Raw genomic sequence first — 25,753 nt, 5'->3', positions numbered from 1 at the left:
ATCCGTGTACTACGAGCAACCCGCCGCTGCTCTTCGCCGATTCGAGAGTGCGAAGACTCTCAGGGGCTAAGTCCCCGTGGTACGCGCCACCTGCGCACCCATCACGAAGACTTAGTTCTTCCCCAGTAGGGCGCCTCGCCCCTACAAGCTCCCTGCGTTCCCCTGTCCCCGGGATCCTGCTCCGTTATCTTCTGGGAGCCCTTTCGGCTCCCCCTATTTAATCCTATGCTTCTTATACAAATATCTAGTGAAATGTAGTCGTTTCGGATCTCTACCGACCCTTCAGCTGAGTTCCGGCGACCGTTGAGCTCAGCGGCCATCCGGATAGCATATCCGGACAGATCGCCAAGTACTTACCGTGCTCCTTTGCTCCTAAGCTCTGGGTTATCAGACCGAGCCGATTCTTGACCTAAAGTAGGTTGGCGTATGGTCGAATCTGGAAATTCCTACACCACAACTGCCCCGGTTATGATACGAGCCGAGCTGGTGAGTGTCTTAATCCTTCATTTGGTTCTGCCACCGTTGGTCCGTACTCGGCTGATGACGTCTCGCGGCTTTCCACCACCTTCTTCGGTACGTTTGTTGCTTCCGCTGTCACTCCCTTGGCAGCTCCTTACTCCTCGCTTGTTACTCCAGCACAACTCGCGGCACCATCCTTCTTCTCCAACTCCTCGTCGAGGTGAAGGCGTGCCAGCTGAGTCGATTTCCCGACCCGTCGGTACTCTTGGGGTCAGCGACCGGCCTGAGGCTGGGTTGGTCGACCTGACAATTTCTCATGAGTCTGACGCGGAGTCGGCGGGGTCTTCTCGCGTACGCCTTCCTGGTCCACCGAGCTTGCCGGGCGACACCACTTCGGGCGCCACCAGTCAGCCAAGCTCGGCTGCTCCAGTGAGGCTTGACTCCCTCATGGCCAGAGTTAACGAGCAAGGGGATGAGCGCCGAGAAGAATTGACCTTCTTGGCGAGGCTCATGGCTTACGGATTCACTCGTTCCGTGGGTCAAATTCGCGTCCATTTTGAAGGCGCGAACGCTGCTGGCCACTCGATGGGCCTCTGAGTTCGCGCCAAAAGACTTGACGCGCAAACACTGCGACCTTTGGGAACCGACTTTAAAAGGGATCGCCGAAATCGCTGGAAAATATGTACTGCAGTTCCCAGCGTTGCCGCAATATGTATTGCAATACCCCAGAGCGCTTGCAATAAAGTATTTCTCAGTATTGCAAACAGTACCAATACCTGCAAGGTATTTTTGGCCATCACTGCTCCGTAGACATCTTTTGACTGTTACAATCATGTGTTCCGCGTGCAAGCCTCACTCCCCGACTATGCCCGCACTGTCGCTCCCCTCAAAAAAAAATTAGTTGCTAAAAAGAACCGTGTTGGTGGTCGCACTCGTAATGGACTTCAGGCGGCCATGGTGTGGACGACTCAGGAGCAAACTGCGTATGATGCGACCCTGAGGCCGGCTCGTGATTCTGTGCTAATGGCGTCACCAAATGATGAGGCGGAACTTTTGTTGTTCACGGATGCAAGTATCTCGGGCTACTCAGTTGTGTTTATTCAAGTCGCTGAGTGGAATTGCTCTCTTCTGGTCACTAAGCAGAGCACGAGCAGATCTTATGCAAGGGCGGCACAAACACAATGAACTCAGCTGGACGATTGTGGAGAAGGAAGCTTATCCAATTGTCAAGGCTTGCCACGAACTGGAGTATTTGCTCTTACGTTCTAAAGAATTTCGTCTCTATTGCGACTACGCTAACCTTATTTACATCTTTGCGCCTCATGAGGAATTCAAAAGCAAGTGTGAGATCACCTTCAAAGGTGGGCTATGAGGTTGTGTGGACCCCACTACGTCATTGAGGTTATTTCGGGAGAGGTCAATGTGTGGGCGGCCATAGTATCGCGCTGGCACACACGTGAAGTGAGCAAAATCGCAGCCGTGCAGACGCGTAGCCACCAGTCCCGGCATCAGGTATTTATTTCCCCGTTGCGGAACTAAGCAGTTGCGTTTGAGAACGAGAGGCGATGGTGTAAGCTCTAAACCTGTAAGCGTGGTGGGGTATAGCGACGCAGATTTCGCTGCCGATAAGAGTGACAGAAAGTCGGCCACGGAAGGCATCGTGGAGATTAACGGTATGACTGTAAGCTGGGTCTGCAGGAAGCAGAACGGAGTCTCGTCGTCGACGATGGTAGCAGAGTACACGGTTGCCTCGGTCATGGCTAGAGATATGCTGGGAGTCCGTTAACTATTGAAGGAGCTGAAGGTGACCTGGTTGAACCCATGTCCCTCAGAGTGGACAATCAAGCGACTTTGAAGCAGCTAGACGGAGAAGGAGCTTCGTCGAAGGCTAAGCATATATATGTGAGTATCAAGTTTGTTGGAGACTATACGAAGAGAGGAATTCTTCGACCGGAGTATCGTGAGTCCAGATACATGCCGGCGGACGTCCTCACGAAGGCACTGCCAGCGCCAAGGCTTGACAATTTGAGCGCAGGTGGGTTTGTGCTGAGCGAGAGTAGGAATGGGTTAAACGGATCGCACAGGTTGGCGGAACCGGCGAGGAGAAGTGTTAGAAAGGAAGACGTCGGTGGAAAGCACGTGGCGTCAAGTTTGCGTTGGTACCTGCCACTTTGATCGTGGGATCTGTCAGGGTGTCCGGTGCGTTTGTGGTACTCAGGGAGCGTGACGCTGGGAGCTAGGGACAGGGAGTGTAGTAGGGATAAGTTGGAATCTCACTCTATCTTTTGCGCTAAACTACCTACTGCGTCAGACAACCCACCGGCCTAACGGCCGTGTATTCAACAAGCCACGCTTCTGGCGTGTCGGTAGGCACGCATTAGCAGCTTTATCTGTTGGAACGTCAGCGCAGAAGGAAGAGGATTTTGGAGTCAAGCCCTCCGTGCCATTCAAATATCAACCAATCAGAGAGCTGGAGCCATTCTTTGTTGCCCTCACGCTCACAGCTATTAACCCTTTCGTGGTCAAACGCGGCATTTTGCCGCGTTTGACGTGTTTTATAAAAGCAGGTACAAAAAGAACCCCTCGAACGCGGCATTTTGCCGCGTTCTACAAAACTCCAACCGTGTTTTGTTTTAGCCAATGAGCGCTACAAATAACTGTGGGTAGATGCTGTTTTTGCTCGACTAGTGAATTTCAAAGGAAAATATTGCAATACAGTGCACCTTTTACGTCCACTTTAGTGTAAATATTGCGTTGGAAAGGAAGTGCAAATGACATGCATATTACGTTTCACATACTGTCTAGACGGCAGGGCATTTGAGAGCCATCCATATTCACAATAATGAACTCAAGTTGATATCTAGCATAATGAACTCAAGTGACATGCTAGGCTCCACTTCTCTTCCTGTTTTGCTATTCGGACTAAATTCACCGATACAGAAGACAAAAGGCTTGTTGTGCTTGCGCTTGAATATGAGTCCCAGCGCAAGCGAGTTCAATGGAAGGAGGTGGCACGCGCCATGCGGGGCAAGTATTCGGTCCAAGCCCTTGAGAGTCGGCTGCGTGCACTCAAGCGAGCCTACGGAATGGATATTTCGCGGTTCCCACGCTTTTTTTCTCGACAGTGAGAACGACGTCTCCTTATGAGAAACGTTTGCATATTCCAGCACCGAGTCAAGCGGAACGAGCTATCTGTGATGTTTTCAGTACTGTATCGGCGTTCGAGGTTCGACAACAAGCTGGAAGGACAGATGAGAACGCAGGTGAGGTGCTTCCTGCTGCGGTTTCATTACTAATTGAGATGATTGGGAGCATTCGGCATGATGACGTCTTCTTAGATGTTGGAGCTGGGTTGGGGAATGTGGCGGCTCAGTTCGCGGTACAGTCGAAGGCACGTCAGTGTTTGGGTATCGAAAAACGACCGGAGTTGGTCAGCAGAGGTGTATCCTGCTTGCGAGCATATGCATCCCGAATTCTACTACTGCATAAAGTTTTCTTGCTCCAGGGGAATGTCCTCGATACGCCTTTATCGACTACACCACCTTTCCTGGACGCGTCAGTGATTTTTCTGAATGTTTTTTTGTTTGATGAATCAGCTAGGCTCGTTGTCGAAGAGGAGCTGAGCTTGATGCAAAGAGCGCGTTTGATTATATCTACCTCTCGCTATTGCCCGCGTCATCGCGAATCCTGCCGAAGAAGGTTTTGCGCCAGGTGGGTGCCAACGCATACTACGTACGGTCACGCAAGCTGGAAGTCCGAGTGTATCCCTATCTACATGTACCAAGTGCGGCAGCAGAATTGTGAGCCATCGCCCGTCTAGGATTCCAGCTGTATAGAATAAGGGATCCCAATGCATGCGGAAGTGGAACCACGGCAGTGGCGTCCAGCATGTCGCCGTACAGCAACTCGTTCTTCATGTTGAGCGCCGACGGCAGCGGGTGATTTTGTGGTATTTCTAATAACTTGCTATCTTTGCAAGGCACACAATCTGGCGTGGTGAAATTTACTTATAGGTTGCCGGATGTCGAAATCCAGATTGAAGGTGTGTTTATGAAATGCGAGACAAGATATTTGTAAGCAATCAGCGAATAAAGAGTGAACCGTGGATGAATTGTGGATTTATGCCGTCTTTCTGGCTAGCTCTCGTGATTTGGACGAGCAGGTCAGGGCGGTCCTTCCGAAAGAACGAGTGCTGGTAGATGGTGAGCGCCGTGCTGCTGTTGCTGTGGTTGTCGCTGCCTGAGGGGGCGTCTTTGTTAGCCCGAATGAGCACCGCTATGATTAGTATACTTTAATCAAGATATATACCCTGAATGTGAAAATCGTGTTTTTTTACTCATACTTCACTATTATAGAAAAATTTGCCTCACGACCTTACTGTGTTGGATCGCTGGGCTCGCTGGACTTTGGTGGTATAGATTCAAAGCACTTGACTGGCTAGGTGGGCTTTGCTGGACATTGTTGGACATTGTTGGCTCGGTTAGCGTGGGGGCTCGATTTAATTTGTTCGCATGGTGTACATTGGTGGCTCGACTCACTTTGCTGGTTTTGCGTATATTGCTGGCACGCTGTGTCATCAGCAGGATGTTGTGTTGCAGTGCCCCCATTCGGATTGATGCTGTGCCTTGAGCGTGGCCAGCACTGAAGACCTGCATATGTTCCCATTCTTGCTGAAGAGTCCTTTGGGGAGATAGAAGCGGTGGGACTTATCCCAGCATGTCCAAGTGCTCTGCGGGCAGGTGAATGAAGTGTTGGCGTCACCATGGGCAACCCTGCAAATGCTCACTGAGTGCGTAAGACAGCGATCGGTTTCCTCCGTCGGGTACCTGCCCTCATAGCGACAAACTACGCATTTTCGTTTTCTTCTGCTCTTGTCCTTAAATAGTTGCTTAGAAGACATCACATCGCACTGTGTTTGGTGACTGGAAACACTTGCCACAGTGCAGCGACTACTTGGTGGAGTAGCACACCCTGTTGCTCCCGTTTCTCTGGCAATGCTGCTACCATAAGCCATCTTGCCGTCACTCGGCGCTTCTTTCCATTTTCCCGAAATCAACTCAGACACTAACTCCGTAATGAACGTTCTGTGGGGGTCTCGATCCTTTGAAGTATCAATTGCCATTCGACGAGTCAAATAAGCGTTGGCACGTGCGATATCGACGAGTGCCAGCGCTAATTTTTTATGCCACTGTTTAAAGTAATGGCCGTCAGTGAGCGAAAATCTTGCACGTATCTGGTCTAACCGATCAACACCTTGCATATGCTGGTTGTACTCTAAAATACAGGTTGGAGCCGGGAACGGGAGACTTGTTGCTCCGATTCGGCGAGTTACCGTCGTTGTTGTGGACGGATCAGCATTCGTGACCATCGTCACAATGCTACCGTCACACCAGGACGCTGCGAGCACGTTATGATTAACATCAACAGACTCTTGATAATCACCCCGTGTGGACTCTTCTTTTTGTAGGATAGTGTGCTTCGGAAAATGCTTGCTCCCCCCGCGCACTGTTCCTCGTCCATACAATCCTTTCAGACGTAGATCCATCAACAATTGGACACTTGTATAGTAGTTGTCCATGTTAATAATCCGACGGGAATGAAAGTAGGGCCGTACTACTTCGATTACATGCTTGCGAACTTGTTGGACACCGTCTAACTCCTCGCGTAGCTGCTGCATCTCGGCTGGGGTTACTACATGCTGCAGGCGATCAGCAATTATGCTACTGCTGCAGTGGAGACGATAATTCAGAGCAATCCATGTGGTCGAGCAGCACACCACGTACATTCGGAAATTATATTTCTACCCGGTTTTTGTGGGTTGTAGACAATGAGGTGCCGCCCGTAGCGAGACCGACAAGCAATGCTGGCTTCGTCCAGAGCAAGATTACGTCCTACTTCAACATATTTTCCACCGGTACATTTGAGTAGATTCAACAAGGGTCGAATTCGTGCTGCAGGATCTCGTTCGATCGCGCCACCAGGCTCAACTCGAAAACTCAAACAACTTCGAATTAACTTGAATCTACGCAGACTCATCACAGTGTCCAAACTGGTAGATGCCCCACCAAAAATCGCATCTTCAGTCTGTTGCCCCCAATAGTTAGAATATTCTCCTTTGTCGGTAAGGGTCATGTAAAACATGATGCCGAGAAAGGTCATAAGTTCTTCAATGGTGAACGGTTTGGTGATTCTAACCCCCTTCGCAGCTGCATACTGATTGGTCTCTAGGACAACTTGCTTCCAGAAGTAAAGTGGGATGTATGCGAAAAAACTCGAAGAGGCCGAGTGAGCAAATATATGTCTGTTTTCGGGTAGTAATTGTGTCGTAGTACTGTCATCTGGGTGAGTGTACAAGTCGCTGGGAATTTTCATTTCCACTTCGGGCTCAAAGCGCATGCTTTTCACTGCCTCAACCTCCGATAGACTCGCCGGCAAAATCCGATCCGGATTCCATTGCTCGTAATCTACTTCATCAGACGCAATTTCGAGCTCGTCAAGTGGTAAGTCTAGATTGAGCTCCCCCTCCACTACCGTATCCGTCAAATCACTCCATGCCGGCTTGTTAGGCAAGCGCATCAGAGCCTGATAATTATCGATACCCCGCTGTACAGTCGCTATTGTGAGCGCTTCCACAGCATTTTGAAACTGGGTATCAAGCCACATCACTTGCAAAATAGCCCCGTGCTTTGGTTTCTTGATACGTCGACATACTCGACCCACAATATAGGCGGTGCCTACACACCTGTAAATTTTGCTTTTGTGGTTCTGCATCCACGGTTCTTTTGACTGCGAAAATGCCACCATCTTCTTCAGCAAGAGATGCTCAATACTTGGTGTGGTTGGAGTGCGATTGTGAAATGCAGTACTTGATGCGGATTCAGTCGATGCTAATGGGGTCCCGTCGTTTCGATCTGCACAAAGCGCGCTCTGTCGTGGTGTCAGTGTCACACAAACCGACCGAGCATTTTGGCGCTGATGGCGAACCGAATCTTCGCCAATGCCACCTCCATGACATCGTCGAGTGATATTAACAACACGACCGGGAATATGATCAGGCCACCAATCTGCGCCTGACGTACAACCACTACGCTCACGACCGGGACCATCCACGACATCACCTCCACCAGCACCAGCTACGCGAGCGGCGGGACCAACATCACCACGACCAGCGAGATGCTGGCTCTGCACGGAACCACCACTACGCTCACGACCGGGACCATCCACGACATCACCTTCACCAGCACCACGACCGGCTACGCGAGCGGCGGGACCAGCATCACCACGACCAGCGAGATGCTGGCCCTGCACGGAACCACCACTATGCTCACGACCGGGACCATCCACGACATCACCTCCACCAGCACCAGCTACGCGAGCGGCGGGACCAACGTCGCCACGACCAGCGAGATGCTGGCCCTGCACGGAACCACCACTACGCTCACGACCGGGACCATCCGACATCACCTCCACCAGCACCAGCTACGCGAGCGGCGGGACCAACATCACCACGACCAGCGAGATGCTGGCCCTGCACGGAACCACCACTATGCTCACGACCGGGACCATCCACGACATCACCTCCAGCAGCACCACGACCAGCTACGCGAGCTGCGCGACCACCATCACCACGACCAGCGAGATGCTCTCCACTCGCGATACCGCTGCCAAGTCGCCGACCAGGAGGATCACCTACCTGATGGTCAGCTGTGGTGGATGGTCTTGTATCTGCTTCTGGCTGGGGCAGCTGTCCCTCGCTCTCATGCACAACTTGGGGGTTACCTGTACATATAACGTTGGTCACTATATTGCTTAGGAGCCATAATCGACGTCATTACAGAGCAGTTGTGGTACCGACAATGTTGCACGAAGTGGTTTAACACGCCTTCCTCCCCAAGCAAGAAATCCTTGCCCTCTCTTTCGTTTGCAGTGCAACCTGGAAGCACATACCGGTATCTGTTGTCAAGGCCTCGTGGCGGCTTGGACGTCCATCCAGCCGCCTTCAGCTCTCTCCACACACCATGGAAGTCTAATGTCGACGCCAAAGGAATAGCATGGCTACTATGAGCGTTAACTTCGCCTCGTGTCCGGCGTCGCTTTCGTCTGGCGTGCTATAAGTTTGCCAGCGCGCGTTTTCCCGGCATGGGAGGCACGGAACAAATTAGAAAATGAACGGCTCTAACGAATGTCTCACATCGTATCAATTATGAAAGAGCAAAAGTAATAGACTGGCTATCAAACCTAAGATTAAATATGTATTATATTTCCCAGTAATTGTTTCTTCAGTTTCGCAAGCTCGAACTTCTAGCACTACAAAAAATAAGATATATGCTCGGTTGGACCAGTCAATACTTAGAACAAGATATATGCTCGGCTGGACCAGTCAATACGTAAAACTAGATATATGCTTGGTTGGACCAGTCAATACTTAGAACAAAATATATACTCGGCTATCCTATTACAAAAGGAAGGCAATAAGATGTGATACACACTTTGACTGCAGCGATTCGGCATACCTACGCTAGCAGACGCACGTCCACTGTAGCAATCAATGAACGACTTATATTACCAATATTATAGCATGACGACGCCAGCACTACGGTAATCAATACTAGTAAGTGATAACCGGAGTTGGTGCCATTATCCAATAGCGCCTTTGGAGTCCAAAGTTTGGACTCGGTTGGGACTCCCAACTTCGGCGATTCACATGTCTATCCTCAGATACCATATGTGATGGGAAAATTGACGTTAGGAAATTTATATTTTATGATGGTTCTGATTGGCCAGTCTAAACCAATCTGACAAGCGCGCTCTTTTGCCCAATCACCGACGTGGATATTTCTGTGCAAAACGTGGCAAAATGCCGCGTTCTAGGGGCAACCTACCGTAAAATGAAACAGCGGCTGTCACGTTGTTAAGGTTCGGATGTCGCAGGGGTGCCCATCACCACGTCAAAACGCGGCAAAATGCTGCGTTTTACAAAGATTCTGGATAGGCATCAAGATATGTGTTCACGAAAGGGTTAAGTGAAGATTAAATTTACTGCTAATTGGCTGCTGAAACATTCAAACATTTCAGCCGTGATAACCCTATTAGGGCCCCAAATAAGGGGTATCGATCGCCCATTTCAAAATGCAAATTTTTACCAGGAAGAATCTTAGTTGCCCCCCCTTAGGCTTACTACGGTAGCCATAGTATGAGGATTAGATCATTTGTGCATTCTCTGGCAAACTCCTCGTTTGAAGAGACATGGAAGGCGCGTCGTTAAGTATTGATCAAAATATTCAGCCCGGAGACATCGACATTTATAAAGTAGCTTATCCTTGGTACTCTGCAGGCGTAATGGACGTCACTTCGATCGTGTCACTCCACGGCTGAGAGAAGATAACAATGTTGTAGCTGGAGTAGTCGCAGTTGCGATCGTCACAGGCTCCAAGTTCGTCGTCCGTTTCCACGGGGCAACCCGCCACCTGGAATTTGTAGTTGGTGCCGGCCACCGTTTGCGTCTCGAGGTTCTCGATAGCAATGAGGCAGATCCTCGTGTCCACATTCTTGTTGTACATGTTGGCGCTGCTTGTCGCCTGCGTGAGAAGTTCGATATCGTCACTTGTTGCGTTCTTCTGCGTGTAGCCGCCAAGAATCGTCGCTCCCTGAGCACTCGAGGCAGCCAGCGCCAGGCCGGCGAATAGAGCGATGGAACGAGTGAAAGCCATGATGAAAGAGAAGGTCGGACCTCTGGCTGAGAGCTTAAAGGGGTATTCTAAGCTGCTGGAGCTTGGCTTGGGCAATGCGGCCTCAAGCGTTCGAGTTGGGAAGTGAGAGACGTCCAACCACTGAATTTTCGTGTGTTCGACATGCACACAGCCTTGGGTGCCCATCCCTTTCCATAAGAATTTACATTTCTGTATATATTATGCTGTTCTTGGCTTTCGTTTTGAGCGCCGTCCGCCTCGGCGCCGCCGAGTCGGCGGATCGATGTGCGGTTGCAAACGAGTTCACCTGCTTGCCTACATGCCCCCCAACTTGGGGCCCCAAGCGCTGTGACGCTTGAAGAGTCTTCAATGAAGAAGACATGTTGAATTTTACTACGTGGCCAGCTGTGGAACGCCACGCTTTTGCCCGTCCAATGGATCGGTCAAGCATACAAACTCAAAGTGATCGAAGTTCAGAACATGTCAACGGCTGGGAGCAAGGCAACTAATAGGATGTCACCAGTGCTCCGCTAGACATACGCGGCGTTGGGAACGCATGGACCAATGACCTATAATGACTCCGAGACGCTGTTCTGGTTGTGGATTCTGGCTACAACACCTGGCTCCTTCATCCCCTGTGGGCACGAGTTTCGAGTATATAAGACGGCTTCGGAGGCTTAAGCGAGCCTGCAGATGTAGATGGATGGACGTCAAGAGCTCACTAGATGTTGTTCAGCAAAGGAGAGGCATTTGTTGCCAGTGGATATTGCAGGTGACGGTCCCCTTGAAGTATAAGATCATCCAACAGGTATTTTTTTAGCTGGTAAACTCCGACCTTTGCGGCTATCAGCAAGTACACCCACAACAAATTTCATTCTGGCCCACAAAAGCGATACGTGCTCTATTCCTAACTTCCACAGTGACCGTATTCTCATTGAGAGAATTTGGATCACATTGAACATCTTCTGGGGCTACGTAGACGACTTTACCAAGGCTACCGTTTACCTGACATCTGTCGACCCGCTTCTTCCTGTTCGTGTCCTGAGGATAGCGATCCTCACAAGGGATATCGGTAGCAAGATGAAGTACTAGTACAAGTACCTGGCTTCACGTCTACCATTTTGTAAGTTGCATCACTCACCGCAGTTACCCAAGATCATGAGGCTAACTTGGTACCTTTCGACATCTTTCGTTGCCAAATTTGCAATACTTGCGGGTTTGTTGCTACGTGGGACAACCGGCACACCTTTTGCAAACAACCCGGTGACCATTGTCTCCAGTGCGACGTCGCTTTCCCATACCAGCCCTGCCTTTGGTGGCATTGCCCCTGGTACGAATTTGAGTGTCCTCACGTACGAGGTGCACGAATACAAGGTCACCACGTTCCACAGCTCCAACAGTAGTTCTTCCACGAGCACAACTACAACAAAGAATGGTGGCAAGACGAGTACCACCACCTCGACAACTTCCAAAAGCTCGTCTTCTACCAAACAGTCGGCTGTGTTCAAGAGCTCGATAATCGAAATAGGCAACAATTCCATAGTGGGTGGTATGCATGAACGCGTATTGGAAGAAACCACGTCGGACATTCAAAAACTGGAAAAACACTTTGGTACGCCCTTGGAGCTCAACGTGAACAACTTAGCTTCAGATGCAGCGTACTACGTCATGCCTTGGCCTAGTAGCTACTGGGCTATTTACCTCGACGGTATCAACTACCGTTGGAAGTCCGCTAGCGATCTCAGTGCCACTGAGAAGTACGCCAGCGCCTTTGGTCTGGACCCAGATGATCTAATGACGAGTGTCTCCAAGTCCACTGGCGTCGTGTCGATGGCCGCGTCTAAAACCTCGTGCTGGACGAACTGGGACTGTGCTAGCAGACGCGATGGCAGCGTCTGTGCTCGACGTGATGGAGAGGCTCGAGGCTACTGCATCCCGACCTGGTACGGCATCTGTCACGCTTGGGCCCCAGCGGCTCTACTTGAACCCGAGCCAAACTGTGCTGTCGACTACAACGGCGTAACATTTCAGCCTATGGACATCAAAGCTCTATTGTCGGAAGTTTACGATGGAGCGAACCTCGCAACAGTCTTCACAGGTGCACGATTCTACGGCCCGGATACCGGTAGTGGTGACGACACTGACGAGTATGGGCGGTACACTGATTCCTCACGTCGCGATCTCGGGCCTGGCTTCATGCACGTCGCTCTTGCCAACATCATTGGACGGTTCAACGCTTCCGTTGTCATGGATGTCACAGCTGGTGCGGAGGTGTGGAACCAGCCCATTTACAGCTACAAGGTGCTCACTCAACGGGAAATGACGCCAGGTGATGCAGCCAACCAGTTCTTCCAAGTATCAACGTACCCATTCAACAGTGCAGCTCAACGGATCATGTACGTGGAGACCAGTGTGTCCTGGATGGTCGAGACATTCGAAGACGGAGGACTTGTACGTTCCGGTCATGCGTCCAAGTATGAGACCAGCAAGACATACACATATCTGCTTGAACTGGACAACAACTACAATATTCTCGGTGGTGAGTGGGTAGAAGAATCACAGTCGGATCATCCGGATTTTCTCTGGTTCCCGAAAGCGCGTCCGGATCTAAGTCTCGTCACGAAAGTAGGACTCAGTTATCAGAACGTCCGGATGCTACTCGACATGGCTACAAAATGTGCGTAAGTGTGTTACTTGTTGACGTCTATATGTTGCAAAAATTGTATTTCTATTCATGCGTTCAAAACCTGGTGACTTTTCTAAAAGCTTAGCAACATTTCTTTTTCTTCTTCCCACTTTGGTGTGAAGACTCTAGTTCGTCGTGATCGCCATGTTTCTTCTTCCTCTTGTGCGAGCTAGACGAAGCCGACGAGTGACTGCTGCGTTCTTTGCTGTACATGACGTACTTGTCCTTCTGGTTGAGCTCGGTAGCCAACGCAGCGAGCTCTGGATTGTGCGTTTCGAGTTTCTTCAGCCACTTAACGGCCATGCGTTTACGACCGCTGCGAGTTTTACGCCACACGGCGGGAAAGTTCTGCGAGCTGCAGAAGTTTTGGGTAACTGCCACTGTGTCGTCCACATTGAACACAGCGTGCCACCAGCCACCAGGTATAAACACCGTCTCGCCAGGGTATTGCATGAACTCGATACACTGCAGTGTCTTGGGTGAATTCGCTCGCTTCAGACGTGGCAGTAGGTCCATGAAGTAATTGACAGCTTCGTCGTCTTCATCTCCTCGGATAAATTTCTTGCCATTCACGACAGTCTTAGGCAAATGTGGAGGAAAGAGAACCCAGCGCTTGCGTCCGACAATCAGAGTGTTCCACGCACTTGTGCCTAGTGGGTCCAAGTGCAATGTGGTTCCGGAACGCTTAGGTCCAACTAGGAACCAACGGTAGGGCGGGCGTCTGTCTTCCCCCACCAAGGAGAAGAGGTCTTCTGGGAAGTACTTGGGTACGTTATAGTCGTCTAGTAATGGCTTAGTGTCTTTATGGTCATCAAACGTGCTGTCGAAGATGTAGAGCGGACTATCATCCGTCTGGTTGTTAATGTACGTCATGAAGTACTTGAACTTCATTCGAATCGACTTGCCGTGGTCATCCTCGCCGCATTTTAATTGCACGCGCTTGTATTTTTTCCTGAGTTTCTTTAAGGACCAGTGCTTTAACGCACCCCATCCGTCAGCTTCAGGTACTCCATCGATCACCACAGGCACCGCTGGACGCTCGTACTCGTCGATGAACCTTTTGACACTCAGTTCACTGCAGTGCTCACGCTTAATTGGATTCGACTCATCCAGAGGCAAGTCACATACATCTGAACCTGCAAACCCCTCGCGATTCCAAGCCTCAGGGTCGATATCTAGCAGAAAACATGATTGTTAGTAGCTCGAACGGTATGTTAAGCGTACAGGTAGATAGAATACCCGATCGATGTTTCTTCTTAGCGCTGTGTAGTACACGCTCAACCTTCGGAGGGTACACTGGAGCTGGGACAGGTGGGAAGCGCGGGACACTTGACGTGGTGTACGCGTCACTGTCTGACGATGAAGACGACGATGAAGACGACGAATCCGACGAGTCTGATGATGAAGAAGTGAGCGAGGGAGAGCGACGGAGCTTTTTTTTGCTCTGCATGGCCATGGCTCGTTGTGTTCGCGCCGGTAGATCGAGAGCAATGAAGCAATGGCGCGCTCAGAGCAGCAGACTTTGGCATAGAACGGGAATCAGAAATGAGCCACACCAGAGCCACACAAACTGAAGCGATGTCATTACAACCCCTCATGTCACTGCCATATCTATTATAAGAACACAAAAGTTGTCAGAACCCTCTACAACAGAAATATATGCCTCCACCTCGAAGCTTATATTTCTCAAGTCAAAAACTTAAAATCCATGGACTACTCGGTGTCGACGCAGACTTACGTCAAGCTAGTGCTGCACGCAGCCAAGCGGCCGGCGAACTCCGTATGCGGCTTATTGCTGGGAACAGAACAAGGCCAAGGCTTCTCCATCTCGGATGCTGTGCCACTTTTCCACCACGAGGCTCCTCTAGCGCCGCTGCTGGAAGTAGCGTGTGCCATGGTGGACGCGCATTGCCAAAAGAGTCAAAAGCTGCAGATCGTGGGCTTCTACTACGCCGGAAACGGGTACTCGCCATCTGATTCCAGCAACGGACTCAGTCACTTCGCCGAAAAAGTGGCGGACAAAGTGGAGCAGAACAGCTCGCGAGCTTGCGTCTTGGTGGTGCGTTAAGTCTCGGTCACAACTCACACTTCGTAGCTCTAAACTCGACGTTTGTATGCAATATATAGCTGGACGGCCAGCAACTCAATAGCGAGGCCAAGACGGGACTCCAGATCTTACTCAAGGACGTGAAACGCGGCTGGACTAAGGTAGAGAACCGACTCAAGGTGGCGGATGGAGCGACCAAGACGGTGACGCAAGGAATGAAGCAGAACGTGCAGAACGATGTCGTGGACTTCGAAGAGCATCTGGAAGATCCCAGTAAAGACTGGCGGAACCCTCACGTAGTGGAGCTACTTAAGCTCAACGTATAGAGAACCGATACAAACTCAGAGAGACTCAGATTTGTCAGTCAAAAGAAGCCCACAAACTCTCTTTATGTTCTTTTAGAGAAATGCGTCTACAAAGCGACGGGAAGTCTGGACGTATACTTCGCGCTGTATACTCTGCGCTGGCGACGAAGCCAGAGATCGTAGGTAGTTCGCCAGCAGCAGACGCGCGTTCTCCACGTCCCAAAGCAGCGGATGAGCGTGTCGCAATGCACACGTAAGTCGTCCGGCAGCGGCGAACTCGCGCTGCGTCACTAACGCGCAGACGACGTAGGCGCCGCTAGATGTCCAGAGTGTTGGCTTTCTGTTCGTATCTTGCAGTACGAACGCAGTAATCGACGAGTGCAGACCATGTTGCAATAACACAGCGACGTCGTAGCGTAGTAGAGCGAGTTCCATGACTCTAGACCAGCTACGAGACGTATGTGGCCATTGACGGACGACGGACAACGCACGATCGATATGTCTCGCTCGTAGGCCATCGAAAGGACACGTAAGAAGCAGTTGAAGTGCCAGCTCGACGTTGTGGGCCTCCCAATGCACTAAGATGACTGCTTCTGTGACTTCCTCTTGGTCATTGAGCTCTGCGTACGCGTGTGTCGTGTACCAAGTCAACACGCGAGCGCCCCAGACGCCACGTGCGAAGAGCGCTGCCCAACACGTCGCGTCGTCATGGGATGACGCTGTCGTCTCACTCGCAGTTCCCACTTGGAACTGCGTAAGAACACGCGCTTCAACTGCACGTTGTTGCTCGTGTTGCCATGCTAAGGCACTGCGTTGTGCAGTCCCGTCGACGCCGCCATCGTGACGTATGAGTAGGTTACTTAACGCCATCGTTGCCGTCTCTGTAAACGTCACAGTCTTGGGGTTGTCGTCACTACAGCACAGCTCAATGAACGCTAATAGTTCTTCAAACACTGCAGCGAAGTGGGTGGAGATGTCGACACTTGGAACTTCAAACACACGCAGCGCATCCTCCTGTCCGTCCAACTCGTACGTGGTTAACAGTACAGACCACACTGCCTTGACGTGAAGGCCGAAGTCCCAATCCGTATTACCACTACTTGCGGCTGTCAGTACGTGGCTGAGCACTGCAGCTTCTGTCCACTTGTGGAGCTCTTCTCGAGACGCGATCAACTGTCCACATTGAAACAACACTGCGTCACGTACCGTGGCTACGACACTTGCGTCTTTCATCGATGCAAGTCGACTCAGTCCGATCTCCTTCAGTAGCGTAGACGGCGACTGTGATAACAGTGTGACAACACGTTCATAGACTGCACTTGAGCTGGTATTTCGAGAGCTGCAAGTGGCATCAAGGAAGCATCCAAGCTCTGACATATGGTTACTGTTGGGAGCACTTGATCCTGTCACCCACGTCCACACGAACTGCTCTACCCAGGACGCAGTCGGCTTTGTCTCGTTGTCCATGCATCGCTGGACTAAAGTGGCCACTGCAGTCTCGTACTCTTGCGCGATTATAACCTCGCTGCTGGCTTTGCTACCACCAAAAACTAGACATAACTCCATGACGAGACTTGCGAGTTCCACAGAAGCTACACGTTGACAAAGCTCCAATAGTACAGTGCTGTGAAGCACTTGTTCATTGGCAGCTTGTTGCAGAGAGTCCATCGCAAACCAGGCTTTCAAACTCGACAGCAACGTCTGTGTCTCACCAGTGACTACCAAGCCACTCTGCTCGACTTCACTTAATACTAAGAAGCAGACGTTCTCGGCCAGTTGACGCTCCAAGTAATGCAGTTCCTGCTCCTCCCTCTTGAACTGTGTGGGGTCCCACGATATCGAGGACGATGACGACGTAGACGACGCAGACGAAACATTCGAGTGCGACCCCGAACTTTGCCACGAACTGTACTTGGTCAGGAACAGCGTCAGTGTCTCTGCTACAAGCTCAACACGTTTCCGAGCTGTCAACAACGAGCCAAAGTGTTGTAGACCGTTCAAAGACTGTCCGTAGAATTCCTCATGAACGTCCAGATGCGCTATTAAGTCTGGTGGGGATGTGCCACTCGATCCGTCCAGGAACAAGTAATGGAACAGCATTAAGTGCTCGTTCGAGAGGACGGAGAGACACGGGACACACGACTCGTACGCGTACACTGCCAAGTCTGCAGACAACGCTCCTGTACTGTTGCCAGCGCCATGTTCTCTCCAGATCCCTGCGAGTAAATCGTTCATGTAGATCAGGACCATAGCGCTGGGTGTTACGCGATGTAACTTGCGTAAGATCTTGGTGACGAGCTTGATGGTTTTGCCGGTGAATAAGGGACGTACTGCTTCGACAGCCACCTTTCTATTGGCTACCGCATCTGTCCGTGACACTGTCAATAGCTCGGTGGTAGTAGAGGCTGCACCGATGAGCTTGAGGTCGACTAACACGCCGTTGTTCAGCGCGTCTCCGATCTCTTTGAGCTTCTTCAAGCACATGAACAACAGCGTGATACGGTCGATCGAAGACTTGTTCAAAGGGAAGAGAGAGGACGACAAAGAGTCCGTGGACGCTTGGTAAAGTCGCTTGGAGCATTCTAACACCATGCGCAGCACGAGTAGCACGCCAACGTGATCTGTTCCATTGATTGTCTCGTACAAACTGGGCTCTCCTAGCGTCTCTCTCTTCAGTAGAAAGTCCCCAAAGACTATCGGTCTCTGCAGCGCTTCCTCCAAGATATCAACTTGAGCGATAGCGAAGGCCTCGTCCAATTGCTCACGACGACCCACTCGACTGGTCTCGGACGGACAGAGCAGTGCGTGTTTGATGTACGCCAACACACACTCGTACTCGTCGACACCATACTTAATCGCGAACTGTCTGGCGAGCAGCAAGTGCTCTTTCTTCGTGGCCAACATCATGATCTTGTCGTTCCTGTAGCTGTCGTCAAGAGAGAAGCGCTCCAGATCCAACTCGGCGTTGAAGAACGCGCTCATTTGGTCCAGCTCCTGGGACTTTTTCTGCGAGATCAGCCGCTCGTGACATCGTTCAGCTAGCTTTGTGTAGCGCTGGTCTGACACCAACAGCTCCGGTTCTATCACGTTCTCTGCTGTCACGTCACTTAGCGCTCCACTTTGAACGTCTCCAGAGCCAACAGCTCGACGTGCGGCATCATACGAAGCAGACAACGTTTCTAGACGCTTTCTGCGAGTTAGCAGAGCTTGTACACTGTTGTCCGTCGTGTCGTCCTTTGCTCGAGCTGCTTGGAGCAGGAAAAAGTGGTGTAAGCGACGCACGACGACCGCATATTCACTGGAGTCTGGTACAGACGAGAGGACTGTATCGGTGCAAAATATTTCGAAGCTGTCATCGTCAGCGCAAAGGTCACTAAACAGCGTTAAGTAGCTGCAACAAAGCTCCAAATACTGCTGCCAGTCTCCATGGTCACTGGTACATAACTCGACAGCTTCTTCCACACACAGTTGAATCATTTGCTGGAGGAAGGACGCTACAGACGCTGGAGTTTCGACTTCAGTATCACTGTTCAGCGTCACCTGAGTGAGTTGCAAGCCACGCTGTAACAAGCGTAACAGGAATTGCCGGTCGTTCTTTTCTTCATGCAGCAGCTCCACCACCATCTTAAGCTCATTCAGCAGCACAGCTTCCGCACTGCCTATGGCCTTACCTCCAGCTAGACGACCTTGCTCCAGGTCACTGTCGGACAAGCCCAGCTCGAGCATTAAAGCTTGAATCGCTTCGATCTTCTCAAGCCAAGACAACACCAAGTCTGTTACGTGATGCGCGAAGAGATCGAACGACGAGACGTTGGCAGCACTGAATACTGCTGCACAGAGTTTGCGCTTCTTACTCCATGACCCGAACGAGGACGAAGACACAAGATCCAGCACTAACGACACCAAATGCAGCAGCGTAAACTTGTCACTGCTGTGGCTGGTTGTGACTGCATCCACCTCGTCTGGAATCCCGTCGATAACTTGCATGGTCAAGTCGTACGCAACGTCAAAGTCCATACAATACAGCGCGGCGTACGCTCCTTTCATCCAGATCTCGAGCTTGTGCGAGTCGACACGCAGTAGCTTGGCCACATGCAGCACCGCAGCCAGAGGCCCACTCCACGTCTCAGTAGCATCCCCATGGTGCTGTGTTAGCCACTCTCTTGCTCGCGCTGACGGCTTGTAATTGCTCGGGTTACTCACAAATACTTGGCACACAGCATCCAGTCGAGCGCGGGCCTTCTCTTCTTCTTCCTCTGAATGACTCGCTCGAAGCTGCGACGGCGACATTTTCACTGCTCCATACGTCAATAAGTCCAGCAACTCACAGGCATGCGCTCTATCTGTCTCGACCGCCAACAACACTTCGTAGTGTTGCTTAGCTCCAGTAACTGCGCGGTCTCCGTCGTCCCACACGGACAGCAATAGCAGTTGCTTAACGATGTTGATGCAGCCCAATGCCGCTTCATGGACCTTATTCGCACTCGCATCCTCCGAGTATCCCGTAACAGAGTCCAACGCCGCTCGAATTGTCCCGAACAAGGCATCCAGAACATGCTCCACAGCCTCCACGTCCGAAGCGATCCAATGACTCACTAGGTTCTGCGCAGCATCAATGTAGGCGCGACCAGGAGCTAGCAGATGCTTCAAAATGACGTCCAGAATCATCTCCTGACTCAGTCGCTCACCGAACGCATGTTCCTTCAGCTTGATAGCATCTTGTAATACCTCTAGCCACTGACTTCCATCGCTTTTATCCTCGTCATCAGAGTATTCGTCAGATAAAGCAAACGCGCACATTTGCTCGAGCAAACTACGAGGTCCAACGCTGGTATCTGCGCTTGCTAGCATTCGATACTTGAGACTGCTAGGTGACGACACGACGCCGTATTTGCTGAGTATATCCATCGTGACCATGAGATCTTCCATCTCGTCCACAGCTACTTGTAGTTGCGCGATCTCAGGAGGATCGTGCTCTTTACGAACAGGAAGAGACTGGAAAATAGCCCACAGTTGCTCCACTAGAGCGACATGACGCTGTATGTACACTTCTTCGTCCACGTTGGGCGATTTATCACCGACAATCTCGGAGGCGTCGACGGAGTACACGACATCGACCGCAGTCTCGATAAGTCGAGCGTTGCTCTGAATGTATCGCCTCGATAAACTGATAGACGGGTTACTGCGTTGGATCAGCTGAGCTGCAAGCGTCAGAGTTCCTAGCGAAGACTTGGACGCCATAGTCTTTGCCAGCCAAGAGAAGAGTTCATCCAGAGCATATGTGTGGTCTCTACGCTGCGAGACAAAGACTGCATCTAAACGATCGATGATCGGCGTGACGTCTCCTGTGATCTCCCGTTCGTCCGAGCCCACGACGATGATAGCTTGGTCTTGCATTGACAGTACAGCCCACTCACTCAATGGGAGCAAGCAGCAAGCTGATAAATGCAACGGGTACACGCACTTATACAAGCGTTCTGTATGCAGACAGAGCTCCTCCAGTGGCTTCTTGGCTTCCGGAGACGTCCATCCACTTAGACACGTGCCGAATAAGTTGCTCAGCTCGTACGCGAATGTAAGCTGACCGAAACGTGCATCCAACTCGAGGATCCTCCTGGAAAACCACTCGCCATACGCTGCAATGCGCTCTTCACGTTGCATGTTGGAGAACGCCTCAAACGCGACCAGCTCTTCGTCAGTTAAGTCCTGTACTCGATTTTCAGAGAGAAGAGGTATTGGAGCCACGCCGTCTACGCCTGAGCTGCGCAGTGTGTAGAACTGTGCGTCGTCTTCTACCTGAGTAGGAATCATCGGGAGTAACAGCGCGTATGTCGATGGAGACACCGACGGTGGCAGCAGCTCCAGAATATTTAACCAATGAGGAAGCAGATTCCACCCATGTCGTTGGAGTAAAATAGAGAGTGCACTGACACGCCCCTCTCGAGCAAACTGCTTCGCTGTCGACACGACAGATGAAGCTCTGAACAGCGCGTACGTTGCTCCATCAAAGAGCTGGTCACCTGCTACTGACGTGGAGGATACATCACACAGAACCAGTCGCATTGTTTCTAAGCGATAGAAATAGCGTTGGAGATCCAGTTTGTCCTGTGACAACTCAGTGCCATTCTCATTGCCGCCATTCACACTAACCCACGCATCCCACGCAACATCAAGGATCTTCTTCATACTGGCACTTGAGTCATCAGCGACCATCTTCAAACATTCCTCAAGCACCCACTTCTTGTCCGAAACAGCGCGTAAATGGTCCAAAGCTTCGATGAACTCGTCGCGCTCTCCACGTTTAAGAACTCGGGGTCGTGTGGATAGAAATACGATCTTCTGGAGCTCCATTTCTTCGTGTAGTCGACCAGATTCTTCCCGGTAATTCATCCATATACGACGGTGAATACCATCGACGTTAATACAGTCCCCGTGTTGCTCGTATAGTTGCGCCGTCGCAAGAGCGTCTTCGAACTTGTGTGCGTCCAGAAGCAGCTCAATAAATGACTCACTTTTTACGTTCTGGATCTGATTCGCCACCCAAAGATCTTGACTAATGACAAGCTCGTACGTAGTAAACACAGTGCTCTGCTTAGCAACCCCAGGAGTGAGTATCAGAACGCTAGTCACTGCACCCATCGTAGGTCTGTAGTGTCTTGTAGGAGTGAGTATAAGGCGACCTGTAGCCCCCGAAGAAGACACACTGTCGTTATCGCTGTCACTGGTTAATCCCGACACAGCTCCTTCCTCCGACTGAGCGATAAATCTCGAGTAGATAACGTTGTTGTCGGTGAGAAAAAGTGCCAATACGTCGGATGTCAGCCATACAACGCGCTTCATTGCGCTGTCCGGAGAGTTGACTGCCACGTCTTCTACCGTTTGCCACGTCAGCACCTCAGCGCAGATATCAATCTGTCGGATTGCTACACGTCCAAGGTCATCCACCATACTCATGTAGTTCCCATTGGGTGCGAGTGCGAGGTGACAGATAGAGCCTCGCATCACTCGGGTCTCTAAGGTGTCACCCCCAACTATCATCTTTAAAGGGGCAAGTAGCGTGCTCTTGACGCTGCTAAGAAGACCATCACTCTCCTCTGCAATGACAGAGATAAGGTCGGACTCGCTCTCGTCGTTCTCGTCGTCCAAATGCTGTTTCTTGCCCTTTAGAACCATTGTAAAGTCTAGTAATTCTGCGACGTCTTTGGAGTCCTTGTCACCCAGAACTTTCCAGACACTCAATGACGACGCTTGTTTCTCCACTAAATCAGTGCTAGGGTCTCGCACTCCTCCACTCACCACGAGTGTAGCACTCTTGGGGTCGTAACACGCGGCTGTGACACCTGCATGCCACTCCGTGAGCTTCTTCACCACTTTTATTGTAAAAATGTCTGTAGTATCTTCTGAAGTTACTGGGTTCATGGCATTTAGCGCCAATTTGGCCAATTGCACGCTCACACTGAGCCACACTCCGTCCTCGGACAGCACGAACACTTTATTCCCGTTCTGCGTCGGGAAGAACACGTTCACGATGCTGGTTGCAGGGTTCCAATGCTTTGAAGTAAGGTACTTGGCTGGTTCTAAACGTAGTACCAGTGGGGGTCCATCAGAAGGATCGGAAGCTTCAGTTGAAGCCAGCCATGCAGGACGAGCGAATATCCACATAACGCCTTCGGATTCGCCCTCTGCGCTTGCAATTCGACCGCTGACGACGAGGAATTTAAGGTCTGGACTCCATACAAGCGTCCAGTTGTTATCTTGGCTACGAGAAGCTTCAGAATCGCCTGGTTCGGTCAGTATATCGACGAGTTCTGGGTCCTCTACGTTGTTATCATCGTCCGTCTTAAACACGCCCAAACGCACGCATTTTTGCGCCGTTCGGGACCGGAATAACACGGCTAGATGCATCGTAGAAGCAGCTGAAGCTACAACCTCGAAGTCAGGAGGAAGTGACGCTACAGATCCTCGCACGAGCTCGCGAGCCGCTAGTAGCAGCGGCTCCGCCATTTTGTCAACGTGTCCAAGCCCGAGGATTAGTTTTTGATTATCCGGATACCAATTGCCGGATAATTTGGTCAAATTTGCTCATCACGAAAGATTAGAGCGGACCAAAAGCAAAATGGCCACCAAGACGCGCAAGCCGGTCGTCAACTTCCTGCGTCTACGGGCGCCCATCCAGGAGCAGCTCAAGATCGAGGAGGCGCTGTTCCGCGCAGACTCGAATTGCAACTGGTTCATCTACAATGACCAACACTCTCTGCCCACCATCGTCATGGGCATCTCGGGCAAACCGGAGCAATTGTTGCACCAAGACGCCGTTAAGCGGTGCGTCTGTTGCAATGATGAGGCCATAAAGAGACTGACAGAATGATGGTGACTGCTTAGAGATGGTATCCCGGTGCTCAAGCGCTTTAGTGGAGGTGGCACCGTCATTGTGGACCACAGTACAGTCTTCACCACGTTCATCTGCAAGCACGAGGACTTCCCACAGGTTAAACCTTTCCCGCGCGAGATCATGGCTTGGTCGCAGAACTTCTTCTCGCCTTTTTTCTCGCGTATCTGCAAAGAAGACTTGGTATGCACAGTGTATTGACTGGTATACCTGGCATGCATCGACTGAGTTTGTCGTTTAATGCTTTAGAAATTCTCACTGCGGGAAGACGACTATGTGATCAACGACCGCAAATTCGGTGGCAACGCACAGAGTTTGTCTAAGGGTCGATGGCTGCATCACACATCGTTCTTGTGGGACTTTAACCCCAAGAACATGGAGTATCTCACCAACCCAGCACGTCAGCCTAAGTACCGTGAACAACGCAGTCACCTTGAGTTCCTATGTCCGCTAAAGGACGTGCTGAAGGAGGAATGCGCCAACCGCGAGCAGTTCGAGAGCGAGCTACACGCAGAGCTAGCGCACAACTTTGAGATCGAGGACGTGACACTGGAGGACGTCAAGCCGATCCTGGAGAAGGAGCACCGCAAGTCCACCCACTTCCTGGAGCTATAGAACTCACTGTCAGAACAGCTCCATTTAGTCGGCTGATAGAAATATGCATCGTCATCAAAAGAAATAGTCATTTCTATCCAAAAGTGGCAAGCACTATTGACGGCAAGAGTGTATCACGACCGGAAGGTTAGTTGTCGGACGAAATGAGGCCTAAATAATCATCCTTGATGGTTCCGATAGCGTTCTACAAGTAGCAACCAGAAATCCTCGTCAGATATGAATTAATACACTCACACCGGATACTCGCCACTTACGATCTCCGTGACGTCGACGCTGACGCCCATGATCTTGAGTCGCACACCACAGCCCTTACGGATCTCGACTTCGCGATCGTCCGAGATCCACGCGTTGCTCTCGTGGTCGTAGCCGTTGTTGAGGTCCGTTGGCATGGCGTGTCGGGACACGAAAACCTGCAGTGGCCCCACATCGGCGAAGAATCCAAGCTGGTTCACGACTGTCACGACGGCGTCCAGCACCTGGTTCTTAAACGGGCGGAAGAGAATGGCGCGGTAGCGGATATTAAAGCACACGAAGCCCGAGTTGTCCTGGATCACGCCCTTGCCGATATCCTCGTCCCGCACCTCTGTGACAGTGATGACGTAGCCATATTTGCCCATCGACGTGCCCTCCACCTCCTCGATTAGTCGCAAACGGATAATATCGTGCAACTTAGGCCCGAAGTGCATCGGGTGCAGCAGGAGATCGCGCGAAAGCTGCTTCAGGAAGAACATGGCGGGCAACGACACGAAGAGCGCTGGTGCAAAAAAAATAACCCCAAATGTGTATTTGGACCACCTGAAATCACAAAAAGTATTTTGCGATACACAGGTGTCCTGTCTTTACATGATTTACTGTTATTGGGCATTTCAATGCTTTTGTCCTTTTCACTTAGCCTATGTAAAAAATAGAGGTCGTTTTATTAAATCGAGGCCTTGAAAAAGTACAAATCGATCTACACCATCACTCTAATTAGTCATGCCATGACTAATTATAGTGTTTAGGTTGATGCACAGAATTTTGGAAATGTAACTGCCCGCTATTTAAAAGCAACTAGTTTTTATTTAAACCAAGCTTACTAGAATAAAGTAATTGCCGAGATCTGCCCAAAACCGCAGCTTTTGTGTAGCCTTCTAAAATATCCCAAATTTGTGACGTCACTAAAGCGCGAATGCACGATTAATTTCGAAGCACGACTAACGTTAATTAGGGGCTGGTCGCGCTGGCTGGTGCTGGTTCTGGGTCTGGTGCTTAAGTTAGGTTTAGGTGTAAAGAGCGCTGTGATTGACTGCCGCCAGCTGAGGGGTAGGTTAATGTTACTACTTTGGGACAACTTGAGAACTTGCAAAAGAGTTGAGTATCCGGGTTCTAGTTGGGCAGTGGATGGCAGCATTTTGCATTTTGCAGACACTGTGATCGGTGTCTTCCGCCGCTCACTCATGCCCGTGGCGAGAAGAAGCCACGTTACCTTGAGGGCTGCATTGTTTTTTGCGCTGCTAAAGCGGTCCGCGTAGGTGTCAGAACGCAGCGTCATCAGATCCTGCACCATGCTCTCGGTCCAGTCAA

The 25,753-nt window shown here is 50.8% G+C and overlaps 8 protein-coding genes across 8 annotated transcripts; 4 read left to right on the top strand and 4 right to left on the bottom strand.

The window, feature by feature from the left end:
- Positions 1–3,760: 3,760 nt before the first annotated feature.
- Positions 3,761–4,279, top strand: PITG_14892 (uncharacterized protein; the record flags this gene model as incomplete). The annotated part of the gene is made up of 1 exon (XM_002899028.1): positions 3,761–4,279. The coding sequence occupies one exon, from the start codon at positions 3,761–3,763 to the stop codon at positions 4,277–4,279; it is 519 nt and encodes a 172-aa protein (XP_002899074.1).
- A 5,494-nt stretch (positions 4,280–9,773) lies between these two features.
- Positions 9,774–10,169, bottom strand: PITG_14891 (protease inhibitor EpiC3; the record flags this gene model as incomplete). The annotated part of the gene is made up of 1 exon (XM_002899027.1): positions 9,774–10,169. The coding sequence occupies one exon, from the start codon at positions 10,167–10,169 to the stop codon at positions 9,774–9,776; it is 396 nt and encodes a 131-aa protein (XP_002899073.1).
- A 1,137-nt stretch (positions 10,170–11,306) lies between these two features.
- Positions 11,307–12,833, top strand: PITG_14890 (glycoprotein elicitor-like protein; the record flags this gene model as incomplete). The annotated part of the gene is made up of 2 exons (XM_002899026.1): positions 11,307–11,595; positions 11,722–12,833. 2 exons carry the CDS (start codon positions 11,307–11,309, stop codon positions 12,831–12,833), a joined length of 1,401 nt encoding a protein of 466 aa, XP_002899072.1.
- A 75-nt stretch (positions 12,834–12,908) lies between these two features.
- On the bottom strand, positions 12,909–14,309 carry PITG_14889 (histone arginine demethylase, putative; the record flags this gene model as incomplete). The annotated part of the gene is made up of 2 exons (XM_002899025.1): positions 12,909–14,009; positions 14,074–14,309. 2 exons carry the CDS (start codon positions 14,288–14,290, stop codon positions 12,916–12,918), a joined length of 1,311 nt encoding a protein of 436 aa, XP_002899071.1.
- A 225-nt stretch (positions 14,310–14,534) lies between these two features.
- Positions 14,535–15,241, top strand: PITG_14888 (uncharacterized protein; the record flags this gene model as incomplete). Its single annotated transcript, XM_002899024.1, has 2 exons — positions 14,535–14,893; positions 14,962–15,241. The coding sequence occupies 2 exons, from the start codon at positions 14,543–14,545 to the stop codon at positions 15,205–15,207; spliced, it is 597 nt and encodes a 198-aa protein (XP_002899070.1).
- Positions 15,242–15,279: 38 nt separating this feature from the next.
- PITG_14887 (uncharacterized protein) lies at positions 15,280–23,190 on the bottom strand (the record flags this gene model as incomplete). The annotated part of the gene is made up of 3 exons (XM_002899023.1): positions 15,280–18,228; positions 18,274–22,278; positions 22,357–23,190. The coding sequence occupies 3 exons, from the start codon at positions 23,188–23,190 to the stop codon at positions 15,280–15,282; spliced, it is 7,788 nt and encodes a 2,595-aa protein (XP_002899069.1).
- A 112-nt stretch (positions 23,191–23,302) lies between these two features.
- PITG_14886 (uncharacterized protein) lies at positions 23,303–24,190 on the top strand (the record flags this gene model as incomplete). Its single annotated transcript, XM_002899022.1, has 3 exons — positions 23,303–23,508; positions 23,569–23,758; positions 23,825–24,190. The coding sequence occupies 3 exons, from the start codon at positions 23,303–23,305 to the stop codon at positions 24,188–24,190; spliced, it is 762 nt and encodes a 253-aa protein (XP_002899068.1).
- A 54-nt stretch (positions 24,191–24,244) lies between these two features.
- PITG_14885 (DNA-directed RNA polymerase II 19 kDa polypeptide) lies at positions 24,245–24,945 on the bottom strand (the record flags this gene model as incomplete). Its single annotated transcript, XM_002899021.1, has 2 exons — positions 24,245–24,374; positions 24,445–24,945. The coding sequence occupies 2 exons, from the start codon at positions 24,919–24,921 to the stop codon at positions 24,318–24,320; spliced, it is 534 nt and encodes a 177-aa protein (XP_002899067.1).
- Positions 24,946–25,753: the final 808 nt, after the last annotated feature.

This window comes from Phytophthora infestans, genomic scaffold (genome assembly GCF_000142945.1).
Source record: "Phytophthora infestans T30-4 supercont1.33 genomic scaffold, whole genome shotgun sequence".
NCBI lineage: Eukaryota > Oomycota > Peronosporomycetes > Peronosporales > Peronosporaceae > Phytophthora > Phytophthora infestans.
This window is presented reverse-complemented; position numbering and strand designations above follow the sequence as displayed.